The following is a 21,733-nucleotide window of genomic DNA, read 5'->3' as shown; positions in this document are numbered from 1 at the left end:
TTCAAGATTTTTTTTTATATATATATATAAAACAAAACACACTCAGATCGGGATAAAAAACTGTCGCCGGATTTTTTTTTCCCCGGAAAAAATTGTGTTTTTGAAATTTCGATGACCACCATTTTATACCGCCGGTGACCAAAACAAAAAGAAAGAGAATGAAATAACAAAAAAAATGAGAATAATAAGAAATAGGAAAAAAGGATAAGAAAAAGAAGACAACAACAACAACCCAGTATAATCCCACTAGTGGGGTCTGGAGAGGGTAGTGTATACGCAGACCTTACCCCTACCCTGGGGTAGAGAGGCTGTTTCCAATAGACCCTCGGTATCCTTCCCTCCAAGAACTCCCCGCCTTGCTCTTGGGGTGACTCGAACTCACAACCTCTTGGTTGGAAGTGGAGGGTGCTTACCATCAGAGCAACCCACCTTACCCAGGATTAGAAAAAGAAGAAAGAATAAAAAAAGTACTAAATATACATGTGGCAGCGCGTGTAGTTCACTACTTGCCAAGAGTTTGGTTGTTTAGTTTTAAGGTGGTATTTATTCTATTTAAATTTTTTTTAAGGGGTAATAGGATTCCTGCAAAGATAAAGTGTCTAGTTGAAAATTCGGGTATAGATCAGGGGTACTTATGCATTTTTCCTAATTATAAATAAATAAATAAATTAATAAAAATAGTCAGTACCTTCGAAATAAATAATATCATAAAAAATATTTGGTATCTTCCAAATAAATAATATTATTGCTTAAATTAATACATATAAATTTCAACAATGAATTTAATTTTTTACTAGCTTTATTACTACTTCCTCCGTTTCAATTTATCTGAACCCATTTGACTGGACACAAAATTTAAGAAAAAGAAGAAGACTTTTGAACTTGTAATGTAAAATGAGGCATATATATTTTGTGTGGCTATAAATCATTGCATAAAGGTAAATTATTTCTAAATATAGAAAGAAGTCATTTTTTTGGCACGAATTAAAAAAGAAATAAGTTCACATACTTTGCTATATTATAGAAGAGCTTGAGTTTTGCTTGCTTAGCTGTCTTTTTTATTTTGTTCAAGGGTAATTTGGACCTTTAACAACATCTAATGAAACGTGTGCTTTAATCCCAAAATTGGACCTCCATCGCATCAGTTCTTCCACGGTTCCACCCAATTCACAAAACACGTGTCTGTGGTTTTTGTCTTCTGTGTAATTTGAGCTTAACCCAAAGCACGAACAAACTGTTGCAATTCATTCTTTCTTACTTTCCCTTTCCTTCGTCTCTCTGTGCTCTGTTGCTTCTTGGCCAGACTAAGGTAATTTGACTTTTCGCTAATCCTTATGAGTTGTTGCTGTCTTCCAATGACACGAATCCTCTTCCAATTTTTCCTCCTAATATTTAACGCTTTCGCTTCTGTTTTTTGATTCAAATTTCTCCATTTTGATTCCAGTTTTTTTGTGGCATGTGCTGTATGTGTATGTCTATGACCTTTTTTCAGTTTTTCCTTTGTTTGGTGAACCATTTCAGCTTGGCAATGGGACTTTGGTAGGTATTTGTTAATTTTTTTATTTTTTCCTGTTTTCTGGATTTCTTTCTTGCTGGATTTTTTATATGCATTCAGTAGTTGTATCTTATTTGATGTTTGAAAATAGCTACATAAATGCATATTTGTGATATACTGTTATTTCTGGTGTTAGTTGTATAAGATTGTTTTGAGAGTAAATGGGTTCTTTGAGGATGAACTTAGTTGTAAAAAATTGTGATTCGAGAGTAAATGGGTTCTTTAAGGATGAACTTAGTAGTAAAATTGTGATTCTATTTTCTCTGAGATTACTGATATTGGAATCTTTCTGCTTATTGAGTTTTCCATCCTTTTTTGTGTATTCCACACGTGAATATGATTATTGTCCAACAGCCCCCCTTGTGGTATTCATCCGGATTTCTCAACCCCAAGCCGGTCTGTTCATAAATCTCGGATGTTACTTTTTTGCACGAATCCGACCTTTTTGGGGTTGAAGGCGTGTAGTAATGAAACATAAAAGATTTTTGGTGCAGTCAAGGCGTTTGATGATATGACTGAAACAAGTGAATTTTTTTTATCCTTTTCTGTTACCATAGGTATTCTACAATATACACAGCCATCATCCACTAAGCCAAAAGGTAGCGTATTTACTTCTAAAAAATTAGTAAATATTATATTATGTGCTATGTGTTATGTATCAGTCGTATTAAAGAAATTATTCTTTGAAACATATCCCATTTGCTTCCACTATATCTCTACTGCAGTATTTCTAGAATTTATTTAACTTTGTATCAACAACAAAAATTAGATTTAACTTATCACCGGTTCAAAAATGTACTAAATTATAAATTGTTTGACAAAAGTTACAATCTTTTTGGATCAGAAATCTACATGCCTAGATCTCAAAAGAAGAAACTAACGACGACTCTCTAAGTACATGGTCTTAGGAGCTTCAAGTTATCTCTTGTTAATATTTATTAGCTAGGATAGATGCTTTTCGTGCATCTTATTAAAAAAAAGGTTCTTTTGTGATATACTTGGTTTACTCATCATCTCTTTAGATACTGTTAGTGGTTGATGCTTTTGAATGAATTAATCAACTGTAGAAATTGGAAAACAACTTAAAGAGAATGAATCTGAACCAGAGAAGAAGAGATTAATGGAGCTTGGAGCAGGATGGGCTTCTTAAACGAGATATTTCTTCTGGGTTCTAGCTATGTCATTCACCATATATATAGAATGAATAGTTTTTGGTTTCAAAATGTTTTTGATAAGTCTATGGCAGATGCAATTCAAGCATATGCAGGGCGTAAAGCCAAAGTTCAATATGAGGCCTCTATTTGTTCTTTGCCTTTTTGCCTATGTTGTGCATGGCAATTTATTCTCTTTGTTATTGCAGCTCTTGCGATCCGTTGTGGTTGTTTTTTACTTCTGTTATGCAGTAGCACTTGAACCAGAAGGTAAATTTTCTAATCTCTCATCATTTATTTATAGTTATTGTACGTTTTTACGTGGGTTCTTCTAAAAAATGTAAGCATACATACATGTTAGCCAATATTAAAAGTACATTCAATAATGTAAATATGTGTGTGACATTTCCCATTCAGGAAGTAGACGAGTGAAATGTCGAGTAAAAATCATAAAAATAAAAACTCCGAAAAAATACATACTAACAAGAAGGTTAGGCGACGCGAATTATATAGAATGATGCAGGGCGATAAAAAAGAGGCTTTCCCAGCACGAGCGCGAGCAAATAAAGCTGAAACAAGCGATCGACAACTTCCTGCTTGCTCCCCATTTAATAGCTCCGCTAACGCATCATCCTCTATGAGTGCTAATATTTCAAGTGAGCAGTATCTTCCTTTTATGGGACATTCAATATATGAAACAAGTTAGAGAGCTACACCGTCATTTTTTGATGGTATATGCAATTATAAATACGTATATGCATTTATAACTATCAAAATTATATACTTACACTTGTTATTGTTGTATCCCAGGATCAACATCTAACACAAATCATGAACAATATACTGAAGAATCAATAACAATCCAAGCATCAACTGATTATGTTATGTCAAAGACTGTTCCTAAATGCAAATTTTGCGGAGCAAAAAAATTTGAATACGAGCCACCCGCATTCTGTTGTCGCAAAGGCATTGTTAAGCTAATTTCACATCAAGTGCCACAAGAGTTAAGAAATTTATATCTAGGAAATACTGTAGAATCAAAGCATTTTCGAACCTACATAAGAACATACAATAATATATTTGCGTTCACATCCCTGGGAGTAAGCTATGGCAAAGAACTGGGAAAGAGGAATAAAGGTATTTACACATTTCGAGTTCAGGGACAAATGTATCATTTCATAAATGACTTGATACCAAGTAATGAAAAAGGAAAAAATCTACAATTATATTTCTATGATAATGAAAATGAAGTGAGCAATCGAATGACATGTTCCAATAAATTGAACGAGTGTACTGTGAAAAATTTAATGGAAATATTAAAAACCAATCTTTACTCAAGTTTTTGAAATCCTTAATAAATATCCCACAATTATCAGATTTCTACATTGCGCTTAAGTGCGATGCTGGTCTAGAACAACGAATGTACAACCTACCAACTACGTCAGAAGTGGCAGGGATATGGGTAGAACAAGATACCAATAATTGTATCCCTACACCACATATCCGAATATATACAAAAAGTGATAGAAGCCAACTGGTAAACTATTATTACAGATGTTATGACCCATTGCAATATCCATTACTGTTCCCTTACGGTCAAAATGGTTGGCATTGTGGTATTCAAAAACTTAAGCCTTCAGCTACCCCTTCTAGAACACATCCGTATTGTGAATACGAACAATTGCCAAGTGTAACCAATATGACTTCAGCTTCCTTGACATGGAAGCTGAAGTGATGCAAAAAGGCAAACGAAAAAGAGAAACTGTTTCTTGTCGTGAATACTACTGTTACCAACTTCAAGTAAGAGATAATGAAAATATAATCTTACATTCATGAAGATTATTACAACAATATGTTGTAGACGAATGGATAAAAGTTGAAACTCAAAGATTAGATTTCGCTTCTTTCAACCAAGATTTATTAAGAATAGACATGTTAGCGGGACTTTTAGATCTTTTACGCCGTGGTGAGAGAGAAGGCTCACAGGTAGGTAAGAACAAAATACTTCCATTTAGCTTTACAGGAGGACCAAGAAATATGCGTCGCCAATATATGGATGCTATTGCATTAGTGCAACGTTTTGGAATACCCGATATATTTCTAACTATGACATGCAACCCTTCTTGGCCTGAAATTCAAGAAAACTTGATGTCGACAGATAAGGCCCAGAATAGACCCGACTTAGTTAGCCGAATATTTCGAGCAAAACTAGAAGAGCTTAAAAAAGATATACTAAAAAGACAAATATTTGGTAAAGTTGTTGCATCTATGTACACAGTAGAATTCCAAAAACGGGGACTTCCGCATGCTCATTTTCTTATTATACTCGATGAAAAATACAAACTATTTACTCCAGAGGCATATGATCAATTTGTTTGTGCTGAATTACCAGATCCTAAAAGAAACTCTTCTTTATTTAAGCTTGTTACACAACACATGCTACATGGTCCTTGTGGTCAATTAAATCCAACAAGTCCCTGTATGAAGAAAAAACGGTCAATGTAAATTCAAGTTTCCAAAAGAGTTTGCTGAACAGACAACTAAAGGAAAAAATTCATACCCTATTTATAAAAGACGAAACACGGTAAAATGTGTGGAAATTAGAGGACAATATTTTGATAATTCATGGGTTGTTTCCTACAATCCATTCTTACTTAGTAAATTTAATTGTCATATAAATGTAGAAATTTGCTCTGATATTAAAGTTGTTAAGTACATTTACAAATATATTTGCAAGGGACATGATAAAATTGCATTTCATATACATCCTAACGATACGAATATAGAAGTAGATGAAATAAAGGAATACCAATCTGCTAGGCGGGTGACACCACCTGAGGCTGTGTGGCGTATATTTGCTTTTCCTATCAGTGAAATGATTCCAAATGTATACCATCTTCAACTCCATCTTGATGGACAACAAATTGTTTCCTTCAAAAATACAGACAATATTGGTAGAATTGTAAATAATCCTATGATTAAAAAAATAATGTTAATTGAATTTTTTACAATGAATAACAAAAACGAAGATGCTATGAATTTGAATTTATTATACCGAGAATTTCCAGAATATTTTGTTTGGTCCGCAACATACAAAATGTGGTCACGTCGCCAACAAGGATATGCTATTGGTAGAGTTGTAACATGTCATCCAACCGAAGGAGAAAGATACTATCTTAGATTGCTCTTAATGAACGTAAGAGGACCAAAATCGTATAAAAATTTGCGAACTGTAAACGGAATAATGTGTGACACGTTTAGAGAAGCTGCAGAAAAAAGAGGATTTTTACTTTGTGATAATAATTTAATAGAATGTATGTCAGAAGCAGTAAGTTACCAAATGCCACACAGTTTAAGACACTTATTTGTTGTACTATTAGTTTATTGCAATCCCGCTAATCCAAGAGAGTTGTGGGAAAAGTTTGAAAGTCCGATGTCTGAAGATTTCAAAAAATACCCGAACATGCATACAAGAGAAATTCGTTACAAAGTGCTAAACCATATTAATGATATTCTTCATTCAATGGGTCGTGATATCAACGAATTTGAACTAACTCTAGGCAAAATTCAACTAAATATTTCCTTTATTACTTCTCGTGCAATTCTAACTACAAAGAATGACTTCGTTGATGAAATAAATGACATGCTAATTGCTCAATTCCCACCTGATGAAAAAGTCTATTTAGCTACTGATGAAACTATTGATCCAAAAGATCAAAGTGAATATGAAGATTTTTTGCACACTTTAAATCCTCCTGGTTTACCTCCTTATAAATTGTGTTTAAAAAAAAATTGTCCAATTATATTATTAAGAAATTTGAATCCCTCCGAAGATTTATGCAATGGGACACGATTAATATGTAATGATTTCAAATCTCATGTTATTAGTGTTACAATATCTAGTGGTGATTTTAAAAATACACATGTATTCATTCTGCGAATACCACTATTAACATCAGAAGACGAAAAACTACCCCTTCAATTTAAGAGAACACAATTTCCAATACGGTTATGTTTCGCCATGACTATAAATAAAGCTCAAGGCCAAACATTAGATTTTGTTCGCATTTATTTGCGAGAACCTGTATTTTCTCATGGCCAATTGTACGTTGCTTTATCAAGAGCTAAAGGCTCTAACTGTGTCAAGGTATTAATTAGACCAACTACTACTGACGACGAATGATGATCACTCTGCATATAATGTAGTCTATGACGAAATTATCGAAAAAGCTTTTTCTTTAACTTAGACCATCATTCCTAACAGTAAGTTTGACGTACAATTTGTTCATTCTCTGTATTCTTCCATTTTGTATTATAGTCATTCTGGCAATGTTGCATATGTTCATTATGATATTATGATGTGTTATACTTGCAGATTACATCTAGATGGCAGAAAGGTTCAACATCAATGCGATTACTCCAGAAACAGAAGAATGGACCTGCAAGGTTCAGGTAGTTGATAAAGGCAGACCTAGAGACAACAGAGAGAAAACGAAAAAGTATCAACTGATGATTTTGCAAGACGAAGAGGTGATCTTTAGAGGATTCATAACTCTGCCAATAGTAATTAAATTAATATTATCCTAATTCTGTCTTATTTTGTTACAGGAAAATCAAGTCGTATGCATTATATTCAATGCTGAGATAATGCATTTTGAAGATCTGTTCCGCCCTTTCCATACTTGGTGTCAGTTGCACAAGTAAAAAAATCAAACTATATGTATGGAAATCCACTTAACAAATTTACATGGACAATTGATAGGTGTACCATTGTTGAGCCGATAAAAGCTGTTAATCCTCTAGAAGATCCGCTACCGCCGCCAACGCGCGTAAATCTTACACCATTTGGCAACTTTGAATATCAACCCGAGGGATCTAAATTCGGTAATTGAATATTTAACTATCTATGTTGTTTGTTCACCTAAAATTCACATTTATTAGTATTATTATTGTTATTATTACTATTATTGTCTATAATAATTTTCATTATCTATTAACTTATTCATCGTTCTTTTTAAACGCAAGATGTGCTTGCCATTGTGCTCAACGCCAGCCCCTCAACATATGCTTCAAATTGGAGGAGAATTCAAGATTTTATCATCATGGATGATCAGTAAGTATACATAAACCTGTTTTATTGGGTCCAAATAGCAACTGATGACTCAAGTATGATATAGTCTCACTTTTCGTATGTTGTCTAGCAATAGCACACAATAAATGAAACCGAGATTCAAGTTGAGGTTGTACCCTTCAAAAGGTTGCTTTGCACGCTTCAATTCACCTTTGGTTTTGCTACAATTATGATCTTTCAAAGCATACTTAGGTCCACTACACATTACTGGAATTATTATGGTTTAACGTTTTACTACCAACATTTATACATCACTATAATATTTGATCATATCTTTAAATATTCTCAACAATGTCAAGTTCCTCTCTTATTGTTTTCCTTGCTATAAGAATCTAAATACAATTAGGGCTAATATCATATTGTGCTTTTGATTTTGTAGGTTTTAATCTGCCTCAATATTTTTGCAACTAATTTATGCTTTTTCAGGACTGACTTCAAACTTTCAATTTATTCTTTATTTATAAGCATAATTTTTGGGATAGCTGCATGGAATGACAATGTGTGGTTGCTAAAAGTATACACCAACCCAAGAGTCTAAAAGGCATATCAATGCCTCTTAATTTCTACTATTTGTTTAACTTTGTATCAACAACAAAAATTAGATTTAACTTATCACCAGTTCAAAAAGGTACTAAATTATAAATTGTTTGACAAAAGTTACAATCTTTTTGGATCAGAAATCTACATGCAAGCCACTACGGATTGAGTACCTAGATCTCAAAAGAAGAAACTAATGACGACTCTCTAAGTACGTGGTCTTAGGAGCTTCAAATATATCTCTTGTTAATATTTATTAGCCAGGATAGATTCTCTTCGTGCATCTTATTAAAAAAAAGGCTCTTTTGTGATATACTTGGTTTACTCATCATCTCTTTAGACACTGTTAGTGGTTGATGCTTTTGAATGAATTAATCAACTGTAGAAATTGGAAAACAACTTAAAGAGAATGAATCTGAACCAGAGAAGAAGAGATTAATGGAGCTTGGAGCAGGATGGGCTTCTTAAACGAGATATTTCTTTCTTCTTTTAGTAGCATTCAGATGCTGATGCCGGGGAAGGCTTATAATAGGCTCTAATAACTAATAAGTAGATTATAGAAATTCTATTCAAAGCATTCATCCGGCCGTGGATTGCTAGATGCTAAAACTTTGTATATCACAAATGTACTTACAAACTATTGTATTTCAAATGTGCAGATATTACCAATGCCGAAAGATCTAATAGAAGAGATCAGCATATCAATGATAAGAACATTTCTATTAGATATTCTTCCATTGTATAATACAGTTACATCGCAATATGAGAACTATTCAAAACATCTTTATGTTGGAACTAATTGGATCATTGCTACAGTAAGTTGTGAATTATATCTATTTATCTTTTAGTAAACATGAATATTTTTAAAGTGTAATGAAGCAATTCTATCATCTATTTGGGATCTGAGACTTATCGACTCTTCGAGAACATCTGATGTTTCAAACTATTTTACTTTAGAAGCTTTTGTTAGGAATCAATAGTCAAGACCTTAGGGAATACCTGTTTTCTTTGAAACTAATTACATTATTGAAATTCCTTCACATTAAGATATCAATGTGTGTTCATTTTCTTAATCATGTCTAACACATAAATGTTCCAATTGGTGCTCATTTGTGCTATTTAAGCATTGAGATTCCCGTATTGATTTAACATAGTTATTTAACAATTTCTTCTTATTTTACACAGGAAAAAACCAACAAAACTCACACTTTGGGAAGATTTTATTGATCATGATGGGAACAAACTACTCAAACAGCTTAAAGAATACCCAATCATCCTTGCTAGAAAAATTGGAAGACCAAAGTCGTCGTCAGGTAAATCAACTCAAATGCATGCAGGATGGACTAACAGATTCAGTACAGGTAAGCAATTATATTTTACTTTTCCATATTCCAGGCGACCAAATTGGAGCTAAATGTTCAAATACATGAAGGATTGGCTAACAGATTCAGTACAACAATCGAAATCAATCCTCCTTACCCGCAAGCAAAGGCGCTGAGAACATGGTATTGCAGATTTGCTTCTCCATCAATAAATTTTTGGTCATGCAATGCTTGAACATATACAAGAACTAATTTTGAGATGTTAACGTACTTGAAGGGCCCAAAGAAATGAGCAGCTACTTATTGCGTACACAGTAAGGAGCACAAGTCCAACAGGCTCTCTTTTATTTGTTCTTTTCGAGGAAGAGATAGTACCAATTGCAGAAATCCAACAGCAAGCTCCAGTAAGTACACAAAATTTTCATATATATACTGTTACAAACTTTTACCTTCATTCTCTAATAACAAAAAATTAATGTGTGGTATCTTTGTATTTTCTAGGGCCAAATATTCTACATACAAGCTGAAGTTGCATTAAAATTTGAGAACCAACGATTCTGTATCCTAGCTTGTTCAGACTGCAAACAACACTTCACGCGAGCTATTTCACGGAGAAAATTCTACTGCACTAATTCCCGTCGATCTACCCAACTGGTTCCCAGGTATACATGCAATAACATTCTTCCACATAATTTTTCACATAACTATTTATATTTAATATCATATATTCACTATCTTTTTAACTAAGCAATCATTTTATCTTACAACTAGGTGCCAATTTGAAGTGACGCTCACAGACCAGAGCGGTTCTACAACAGCAACTATTTTCGACGAGCATGCAGAAAAAATATTACTTCTCACGTCGGAAGAGATTTATGATATCTGTAATGTCAAGGTACATTGTTAACTTCAAAAAATCACAAACAAGTATCTTCTGCAAGTTGAGCCTCCTCTCACACATAAATAACCAATTTTATCAATCCAGAAAGAATTGCTGCCTCTTGTGAACGCACAAAAGCTACTGACTGGCAAGATCTTCAGGATTCAAATAAAAAAGCTGTTTACAAAATACAATGACGCAATGCCAGGAAAGTTAGTTATTCTGTCTTTCATGGACAAAAGTAATTTGGTCGTCTCACAAATGCCATCCACCATCAAGGACGTTGCGGAAGCAAGTAAACGAAAAATTGAACATGTTGCCACAGAGAAACAAGACCACCCACACACAACCAACAAAGACAATGCTTCCTACAGCAAATGTAAGGCGGAAATGCAAATTTCCCCTCCAAAAAACTACTGAAAGGTATTTGAAATTTCTGTTCCTTCTAAATTTAATATGAGATGCAACTTTGTAAAAAAGACAGACAACTTAAATGACTATCATTTGTTAGCACTTTTTCCAGTGAAACATCTTTTGCTACTATTTTGGGATGCAAGTGAAGCCACGTCTTGCTACTGTTTTTGAATGCGGTTAATTAAGCTCACTTTTGCAACTGCTTTCTGGATACTCCTCTACTCGGAATATGTCGCGCCGATACGAGGTTAGTGTATTTAATTAGGGATCGAGCATGATTTTCAAATAATACACTTTTGATACTGATCTTTCTACTGCATGATTTTCAAAAGGTTTACATTATTTGAAAATTTCATTATTTTTATAAGGTTTATTAGTTGGAGTTCATAATGATTTACTGAAGGGATAAGTTTGATTAAACTTATTTGTTTCTAGAAAATAGTCCATCAGTAAAGTATGATAAAATTCTTAGTGTCTTAATGGGTTTTTAAACAACCTTTGGTATTAAATAGCAATTGAGAGTCAAAAAAATGCGATTTTGATAAAGAAACAGAATACTTTCATTGGTAAATTTCTGGTGTCCAAGATATTTTCACACACTAATGTGGCTGAAAATCTTGACTCTTGATGTGAAAGTTTTTAGTTATTAAATAGTAGTCTACTCCCAAGTTTCATATAGATTTTGCTGATGTGGTTTCTTCCCGTTAAATGGCTTTGATGATCTATCTTTTCGTCAATGATTAAAACTGTGGGTATATTCGTTAGATGTTACTTATTATTAAAAAGTCTGTGGTAATTAGTTTTCTTTAATTTCTTGAAGTGGTTGATGCATGAGGCACTATGATTGTGTAGATGAACAATGCACTTTATCTGAAAAGGATTACTGTTCACTTCTGTCTAGTTTTCTTTTATGTGTTACAAGAGATGGTCTATATAATGAGAATGACTAATGGATGTATACTATGTACAATGCCGTTTAGAGCAATGATAATAGACTTGATACATGTCAAATTTTAGATAGTGAATCTAACCATTATGGTCCCTATAGGCAGCATGCTAGACTATTATGAAGCAAACACGTTAGAATGCTATAGGGAAAATCATAACCTTCCCAGACAGGAAGGGTGTCACATAATCACCAAAATGCATGATAATACCTCTCAAAAGTTACTGCTTATCAAGTCAGATCAGCAAATAAAGTTTCCATAAAAGGGGACAATATATTGTGAAAGGAACAAAGTGTCAAGATTACCCACAGTGCTGTAAACACTGCTTGGAGAACATCAACAATAAAACCAGCCAACATTTCAAACACAAATTATTCACCAAGAGTCTAGGAATTATATTACGTTGTAATACAACAATAACAGAGTGTTTGCTGCGAGAATATAAACAAAGTAAGCACAACCTTGATAATTACAGTCACTTGTCTCAAACAACTCAAACGAGCGGTTGAATACAATTGGCCTCAGATATTGTATATTCTTTAATTGCAAAAATAAATAGAATTAAAATAGCTGAAATCCAGTTCAATAAAATTTGAAATTATTACTCATTTAGCAGGATACATATTAGTATTAGCGTTACCAATTACTGGTTAAAGAAAGATAAAAGTAACAAAAAGGAGCAGTAAAACAAACTTTTGAACTATGTGAAAATCGTTAAAAATGACTTTAGTCATTAAGAAAACAATATATTATTGTATGTATTGATGAGTATTGAAGCTGCTACAAGTCCTTGCTCAAATGATCATCTTTTGTTCTTGCTCAGTTGAACATCTTTTAGTTTGCATATAGATATAGTTGTTGCCTGTGACTTTTACTTTGATAGTTCTTAGTCCCTGGCTAGCAGATAGTCCGCACATCCCAAAAGAAAAACAATTATTTTTATCTTTATAGTTGGAGGTGGTTGATGTGTGTTTTACAGTGGAAGTGGATAGGAAAGCATTCTTTTAGTTTCTTTATTCTCATAACTGTAAATATAGGAATGCTTTTTAACATGGATTCTATTGGAAGGATCCTCTAAATAACATAATTGTTTCCGCAATTGTTTTAACTTGAGGCTACAAGAAAAGTTATTTTTCGCTAATTTTCTTGACCATGTTAGCTGGACTATGCTGTAATGCATACAAAATTACTTGTCAGCTTCACATTTAAATTAAGGATATTTCTTTCCTATAAGGATATTGAGTCTGGTTCAGTGAGGCATCAAGTGCTTCTGTGAAGGATCACTGGAATAGCACACATTTTATAGTTTATGAATTTGCTGTGTAAGTTAAAGAATTAATTTTCATATTTTGCCAATACAGGCACAAACCATATCCTGTTTGAATCTCTTCCTTATGTTGTATATGGAAGTTATTTTCTGTTTCATATATGCTACTTTCTACTGTAGCTTACCTAAAATTTTACCATCCTGTATATTTCAACTTATGTGCTTTCTATAACAAGTATGTGATGTTTTTAACATGTTTATTTCTTTGCAAATATTTTTGCTGAAGAACTACTAGAAAAAGAACCCGAAAGAAGACAAAAGACCGCATATGTAAATAGTTATGTCATATATGTTGTAACTGTTGTGGCACTTTAAGCATCCCTTAATGTAATGCTCCCGTAGACGCAAACAACGTATATTTTGTTGAAAATGTATGTAAATAAGTATCTACCAATTAGCATGAAATATTGTCTACTCGATTTCATACTTATAATATTAATTTATCTGCAATTAGATATCATGTAGAGTTAAATAATGTTGGGTCCGTGCTGGCACGGACCAAGCCCGCCTAGTATATTAGAAGAGAAAGACTTTCGACATTAAGCTCCAAAATAAATCCAATTAAGGGCATTTTGGACTTTTTGCTGTATTATGTAAGAAACGTGTCGTTTAACCTCAGGATGAACAGCCAACGCACCATCTTGCTTTTCTTTTCCACCTTTCTCTAAAGTGTTCTAGATTTCATCTTCTCCGATGATTGCAAGTTGCAACGCGTTTACGCCTATTTTCTCTCTGCTATTTACTCTGTTTAACTTTTTTATTGTTCACTCCTTTGTTTTCTTTGTGAATGCTTACAGATTCAGCTTGCATATTTTCCCCGATTCTCTTCTTCTTCCTCAAATTTCTTCTACATGCAGGTACGATTTTTATCAATTTTGCCCATGATTTTTTGTTGTGTATTTGATATTGAAAACAATCCCTCTCTTCAACCTCAATTTTGTAGATTTGTATTTGTTTCTCCTTTTGCTTTTTCAATTAGTTTCGCCCCACATGCAAATTTTTTAGTTGAGATTAATGGCTTCTTGATCGCAGTCCATTGATGATATTGGTATGGGTATTAAGCCTAAATTAAAGAAGAAAATTTTGGGTATAGTGATTTACCTCTTTTAAATTTAATGTTGTACGATCACCGTCGCTAACCCTTTTGGTAAAAAATGGAATAATAATCGAAGTAAAATTAGGATTGATTTCATCCTGTGCTTTTGCTTTTATAGGTTTTAATCTCTGTTGTTTTTTTTGGAAATCAATTTATGTGCTTTCGGGTCTGTATTTTTATTGACTGACTTTGAACTTTCGATCCATTTTTTTATTTATAGGCATAGTCTTTGGGATAGCTGAATGGAGTAACGACTTACGGTCCGCTGAGGACGCTTCTCCAGACTACAATTCGGACGACGAAGCCGCCCGATTCTAAGGCTGGGCTGTTCCCGGTTCGCTCGCCGTTACTAGGGGAATCCTTGTAAGTTTCTTTTCCTCCGCTTATTGATATGCTTAAACTCAGCGGGTAGTCCCGCCTGAGCTGAGGTCGCGGTCGGAGCGCCTAAGCGCAATAAGGGTCGGGGAGCCCAAACGTGCGACGGGCCGTAGCCGCGACATTACGAGAGTTGAGTTTCAACCACCACTTGTCGTGACGTCCGTCGCCGTGGACTCGCATTTAGGCCAACCGCGCGCTCGGGGCGCACGGGAGGCTAGTATCCGCCCCGCGACACCACCACGACCATGATTCTGGGCGCGGCGTGCGGGGGGCGACGCGATGCGTGACGCCCAGGCAGACATGCCCTCGGCCTAATGGCTTCGGGCGCAACTTGCGTTCAAAGACTCGATGGTTCACGGGATTCTGCAATTCACACCAAGTATCGCATTTCGCTACGTTCTTCATCGATGCGAGAGCCGAGATATCCGTTGCCGAGAGTCGTTTGTGTTTCAAAAGAAGCACAAGTCCCCCGCGCGCACCGCGAACGGGGCGCGAGAGGCAGGCTTTCAATTTAGTATTCCTTGGCGCTTTCCGCACCGGGGTTCGTTAATCACCCGTCACGCACGCGAGCGAGCGCGCCGGGGATAGGGAGGGAGCCGCGCGGATGGAGGCCGAAGCGCCCCGGCCGCACCGCTCCCCAGTTTTAAACAAGTTCGCGGGTCGTTCTGCTTTGCAAGTTTCGACAATGATCCTTCCGTAGGTTCAATTCCATGTTTAGTTTGAAATACAATCAATCTGTTCCTACGTTCACGCTTAAGAAAATATAGGCTCTTGCCAACATTGCTCTATATTTAAAGTAGTCCTCTCATGAGTCTCTTTTTTGGGTTCAAATTGGTGTTTGCGGAATTGTTGTTGGTGACCCATGTATTAGTGCCACTAGCAACATATGTTCCTTTGGATTGTTTCTTGACTTTGTAATATTGTTAAAGAGCAATTACCTTCGTAATCCCTTTGGTATACTTTGTCCTAGAGTTTGTGTCATATTAATTTTTTTTAAGATAGTAATCAAATATATAAAATAATTTTCTTTTTATGAAGTACATGTATTGATTCAACATGTTTGTAATATCTTTGAGATGCTCAAATAAGGATTCTGAAGTGTTCAACTTTTTGATTGGCGGTTTCTACTTTCACATTCTGTTTTTTAAGAATGTTCTTAGTGTTTTGAATTTTAAAAAAAAACTTTATCTTCCATGAAAATATATTTTCTTTTTTATTTAGGTCAAATTTTAGGAGTTGAAAATAATATGATTTGATAGAAACTAGGAGTCCACCAAACAATATAGAGAACTAGTTCTCTATCTGTTCTCATAGTAAATAGATAGAAAGTAAAAAACACACGATATTAATGTGAAAAACTCCTTGCTCAAGGGATTAAAAATCACGGCCTACCCTAGTAGGATTTTAACTCCACTAAACAGAGCAACTTGAGATTACAACCTATTGCAATCTAGAAATTAAACTCTTAATCACTCACCATTTTATAATAACTCTATTGCAAGCTCTTTGTAACAATTTTATTACAAATCAAATATACTTTGACTAAATGTAGTCTATAAAACCAAAACCATAATGGTTGAATATTGTCCTACAAATGTACTTCTCAAAAGTGGTGTAAGATTACAAGTAATGAACAAAAGACATAGACACAACAAACTTAAGGACTTAAGACATCTTTAGTGTTTGGATCTGGTCCTTATATTTATAGCAACTTTGTTCTTGAATGCACCTGGAGAACACTGGCGGCTAGTGTAACATCCCGGAAAATTTAGAAGTATTTAAGTGCTATTAAGAAAGTCGATGTTCGCAAATTATATTATTTTGTATGTAGACAAGGACTATTATATGAATGATATCAATTGATCATGATAATATATGTATGAGGTACATTAAGAATGGTTTATGGTCTAAGAAGGGACCCAAGGCTAAGTCAAGTTGAAAATTTTATGATGGGATAAAGTTTCAAGTGAGTTCGCACAAGACCTAAATTCAAACTATCATACCTCTCATGCTATGAAGAGTTATATGGTTAATTACCTATCCAATTAAAGCTCTTTGAGTCTAGTTTTCAACTCTTCAAATCGTTCTTGATTTGGACATTCCTATAAGAAGTTAGGACCAAATTACCAAAGGCTGAAAAAATACGATTCTGCGACCAATTCTGCGATCGCAGAACCATTATACGATCGCAGAAGTAGTTATGCGACCGCAAAATGATTGCAGACCTGTCCAGTGAAGCCCATTTCTGGGCATAGATTTTGGGGTGTATTTTGCGACCCGCATACCCATTCTGTGGTCCATTATGCGACCGTAGACCTGCTTTCGGAGGGTTAATTTTTCTATTTTCATAACCCGACCCCATTTTGATAAATAGCCTTTGAGGCTTATATTGGGGTATTTTTCTGAGGGTTTTAGAGAGAGGTGAGAGCATTTTAGAGAGAGAAGGAGGGAACCTAACATTATAATCATCCAATCTTGCACAAATCTTCAAGAATCAAGGAAGCTAATCACAAGATCTTCATCTAAGAGGTAAGGTTCTATATCCTAGTTTCCACTTTCGAATTTGGGTAAAAGATTGTTGATTACGAGTATGATTCTTGGGTATAAGAGAATTATTTATACATGCTTGTACTAATATGGTCTGTGGGAAGATTGTTGAGCTCAAATAAGTAAAGATTGGGTTGTGGAGAGAAGTAAATCTTGTAGAAGAACCTTGTAGTTATATTTGCACGCCTACTGTTTGATAAAATGCTCAAATGAGCCGAGATCATGAATATCTTCCTAATAATGGTTCAATTTTGTTATTTCTCAAAATAGATTGGGATTGCTAGAATTTTCGAAACGTGTTGTAGTAATTTAAGGAAAGCTCAAAGCAAGGTATGTTGGCTAAACTTTCTCTCTTAGAATAGATATTCATAATGTTTTCGTAAGACCAAGTATGATTGGCTCAAGATTCCTAACTTTTATATTCCGAGTTATTCCCTATAAATTTATTTATTTCGAATGAGCCTTATGTCGAAAGATAGATGTTCAAAGTATGATTTGCATATTAAAATATTGTGGCTTAAAGTCGTGTTTTAAATAAGAACTAGTATACCAATTAGGTGAGAAAATCTCAATATTCTTAAGACTCGAAATTACTCATATGTGTACCTAAAGTCTGGATTGGAAATGTATTATTGTTGATAACTTATAAAGGTAGTTGGAAATGAAATAAGTGAATTGGGATATAAAGTGTGGCCAATGTGCAAGAGTGAAAGTTATACTTGTGGCCAATGGTTCCAATGAAATGAAATGATGTGAGAAAGGTTATGAAATGAGCCTCGACTAAAATATTTTAAAATGACTTCGAAAATAGAATTGCCTAATAGCTTTGGTACTCAAGTCATGCCATAAGTGGCTGTCTTAGCAAATACTATGCTTTGTGAGTATTTCCAATGTGTTTTGCGCTCTTACATATTCGTGAGTTGAAATTGTATATTATCCTTTTGGGGAAAAGTATTTCAAGAATAAATGGTGTGTTACTTGTTGATGATTTTAACTTGCGCATCAATTGCCAATTATATTACTCCATTTCTCGGAAAGAAATCTATTGTGCTTAAATTATTCATTTCTAATGAACTTAGAGTTGTGATTTTCGGAATATTATATGTATGTTGATATTTATGATGATGATACATGAGAGGGAAGAAATAAAAGTGTGGAATATCAAATATGGCCACCGTGCCTTGAATAAAGAATCTTGTGAATGGCCAAAAGAGCCAAAAAAATATTGTCGTTGTGAATTCCTAAAAATACTAGTAGAGATTTATACAATGTGAAAGATGATGAGGTAAATATATTTGCACCTATGTTATTTTAGTGAATTATTCTCCTTATTTAGGATGAGATTGATGTGATAAAAATATTTCTCTTAATTGAAATTAAAATTTTGGTTGATGTCTTCAAATAAGATAGCATAGCAGATCGGGTCGTGATCGGACTTCGTACTAAATTTATGGTGGTAGTGGTATTGATAGTAATTGTGGTTGATTCTCTAATGAGATAGCCCAGCCGATCGGGTCGTGATCGGACTCCGTGCTAAACTTACGGTGGTATTGGTAATGATAGTAATTACGGTTGATGTCTCTAATGAGATGGCCTAGCCGGTCGGGTCGTGATCGGACTCCGTACTAAATTTACGGTGGTATTGGTATTGATAGTAATTATGGTTGATTCTCTAATGAGATAGCCTAGTCGATCGGGTCGTGATCGGACTCCGTACTAAATTTACGGTGGTATTGGTATAGATAGTTATTGTGGTTGATTCTCTAATGAGATAGCCTAGCCGATCGGGTCGTGATCGGACTCCGTGCTAAAAGTACGGTGGCATTGGTTTTATGAACACTGGTATTGTGAACATTGGTATTGTGAACAATGGTATATCGGTGCTAATGATCTCCCAACCAAAAATTGTATATGAAGTTCGTATTTAAAAAAATTATTATGTTTTAACTGGACATTTGGATATTGTGGATTTTAACTTGCTGTTTCTATGTGTTGCCTTTTCTTATATGAGCATTCTATTTTTAGCTATACATACTAGTGCTATTCAATAGTACTAACGTCTCTTTTGCCAATAGTACTAACGTCTCTTTTGCCAGCGGCGCTGTATCTTTCATGGATGTAGGTGGTTCTATAGCAGGTGTCATTGATCAGTGATAGCAGTACACTCTTTTCAGCTGATTTGGTGAGCTCCACTTTATTTTGGGGTCTTGTATTTGTTTCTCATGTACTGTGTTTTGAGGTATAGCCGGGGCCTTATTGCCGGCATTTCTATATTACTCTTTTATTGTACTTAGAGGCTCCGTAGACAGGTTGTGGGTTGTGGTTGATGTTGGGAACTGAACTAGATATGTTGGTATTTGGAAATCATATTTTTCATTAATTCTATAAACTCGTAATATTTTGAAAATTATGAAAGAAGCTGCAGAATGAAAAAGAAAGTTGTTAATGAAATCTTTTTGATTAATGGAGTACATCTCCTATTATTTCATGAATGAATTTGGGTAGAATGAAATCTAACAGGCTTGCTCAGCCGGGTTTACTCAGTTAAGCGCCAATCGCGCTCCCCGAGTTTGGGGCGTGACAAACTTGGTATCAGAGCCTAAGGTTTTAAAGTGTTCTAGGATGTCTCGGAGCCGTATCTAGTAGAGTCCTTCTTATCGATGTGTTGTCGACCACATCTATAATGAGGAGGCTACTTGGACATTTAGGAATTTCACATTTCTTTGATATTCATGTTCGTGCGATAGAGCTCAAGGTAGGAAGCTAAATTCTTCGTTATATCTTATTTTCCATATGAGTAACCCACGGGTTCAAGGCAGCGATGAGGTATTGAAAGAACCAGTTGCTAAGGGAAGTGTCCTTGTCCCTATTAATGTTATCGTGCCACTGGATCATGTGGTAAGAGCACCTAAGAAAAGAAAAAGGGTTGTTTGTACCAATAAGCTGGAATGTTTGATTTGTAAGAAATACCATTTGGGGATGTGTTGAAAGACTCTTGAAATATGTTATGGTTGTGGAAAGAGGGGGCACAAGAAGAACAAATGCCCTAGGTTGGGTACACCTAGCCATGTTTGCCCGATATGCAGGCGGGAACAGTTTTTTGTCATATTGTAAGTATGCTCAGGAGCGTGTTAGGGGTGGGAGGATTGGGGAATTCCAAAGACCCATAGAGCAAAATGTTACAAAGATTGTTACTCCCGCCGTGAATGCCTGAAGGAAAGATAAGAGGGATTCTTATGACTTATGCAAAAAGGGTAAATATTAGGTCGGTGGGGTGAGTCAGTTTAACGGGCCTAATCCTCATTGTTTGAAGTGTATGAGATGTCATTTGGGTGTATGTCACTATGGTAATAATGTTTCTTTTTGGATGTGGAGTAGAGGGACATTAATTAAGGTACTGCCCTGTCAATCTAAAGTCATCAAGTAAGTCACTCCTTAGTACATCATTATGAACACCGCATTATTTTCTTTGTTGTATATGTATATCCATATTGAAGAAGCCTACATAAATATGATCTTAACCAAAATGTTGAATCACAAAATATTGCATGTATCTACTCTTTGAACAAGACACATTATTCGTGAATCCACTCTATCACAAATTCTCTTATTTACAACCTCTTGTGGAATTGAGATCTATAATTATGTCTTTAAATTGAGTTATAACTCTAGGATTAATACTTCCCACTTGCTTTCCTAACTTCTCAACAAGGGAATGTATCTGATGAATTTCTTACAAAACCTTTTGATTCAAATGGATAACATCTGCTCACTTGTGCTTATGCATGCACAGTCATAAAGTTCACCTATGTGCTTATGCATGCACAGTCATAAAGTTCACCTATGTGGTATCAAATCCAATGCATAGTGGCCTAGTGTTGAGGTCCTTCTTGAGCCACTCTTTTTATCTCCGGTGTATGTGGCTCCTATGGTTGGAACATTTACTTTACTCCTTTATGAATAATATCATGAATCCTTTTCATTGTCAAGTAACATGAGAGCATATCTCAACACCTATTATATGTGTGCGTGTTAATTGAAATGGTCACTTATTTGTATAAAGTTTCTCGGGAATTTGAGGTTTTCGTGAATTTGTCACAAGAAGATGTTTTTGTTCACCCATCTCAGTATGACTTTCATATCCACCTAGATGATGTCCCAGTGTGTAACTCACTTTGCTCCTAGAATTGAAGTTACCCATGAAGTGGGCTGGTATTGTAGTTGGAGAATTATTATGGGAGGAACATGTCTTGCTCATAGCAAAGTGTACATTCTCTCTAACCAATACATGATTTCATCCAAACATAAGATGTCCTGTCTACATGATTTCACTTGTGTGTGGTTGAAAGTTAAACAGCCTTATGATGAGCATATTGATTTGAAAGACAAAATTTATCGTATCTCTAGTCCTCTCATATAGGATCAACTATTGGTAAAGGTTAAGTTGT

General features: G+C 34.9%; 1 protein-coding gene and 1 non-coding gene across 2 annotated transcripts; one reads left to right on the top strand and one right to left on the bottom strand.

Moving 5' to 3' along the window:
* Window positions 1–4,638: 4,638 nt before the first annotated feature.
* On the top strand, window positions 4,639–7,354 carry LOC107807453 (uncharacterized). Its single transcript, XM_075251013.1, has 4 exons — window positions 4,639–5,161; window positions 5,391–6,853; window positions 7,082–7,158; window positions 7,315–7,354. The coding sequence occupies exons 1-4, from the start codon at window positions 4,639–4,641 to the stop codon at window positions 7,352–7,354; spliced, it is 2,103 nt and encodes a 700-aa protein (XP_075107114.1).
* Window positions 7,355–15,022: 7,668 nt separating this feature from the next.
* LOC142180537 (5.8S ribosomal RNA) lies at window positions 15,023–15,178 on the bottom strand. The gene has a single exon (XR_012709155.1). It is a non-coding gene; the product is annotated as a 5.8S ribosomal RNA (ribosomal RNA).
* Window positions 15,179–21,733: the final 6,555 nt, after the last annotated feature.

The sequence above is a fragment of the Nicotiana tabacum genome, chromosome 4 (genome assembly GCF_000715075.1).
Source record: "Nicotiana tabacum cultivar K326 chromosome 4, ASM71507v2, whole genome shotgun sequence".
In the NCBI taxonomy this organism is placed as follows: Eukaryota; Viridiplantae; Streptophyta; class Magnoliopsida; order Solanales; family Solanaceae; genus Nicotiana; species Nicotiana tabacum.
The sequence above is the reverse complement of the archived record's forward strand: the minus strand, read 5'-3'. Positions and strand labels throughout refer to the sequence as shown.

Bases quoted from the DNA above. Each gene is read 5' to 3' on its own strand.
- LOC107807453 (XM_075251013.1), top strand. From the start codon at position 4,639: ATGTTAGCGGGACTTTTAGATCTTTTACGCCGTGGTGAGAGAGAAGGC. The intron at 5,162-5,390 runs GTCAATTAAATC...ATATAAATGTAG, and splicing joins CATGCTACATGGTCCTTGTG to AAATTTGCTCTGATATTAAA. The intron at 6,854-7,081 runs GTATTAATTAGA...TTATACTTGCAG, and splicing joins AAGGCTCTAACTGTGTCAAG to ATTACATCTAGATGGCAGAA.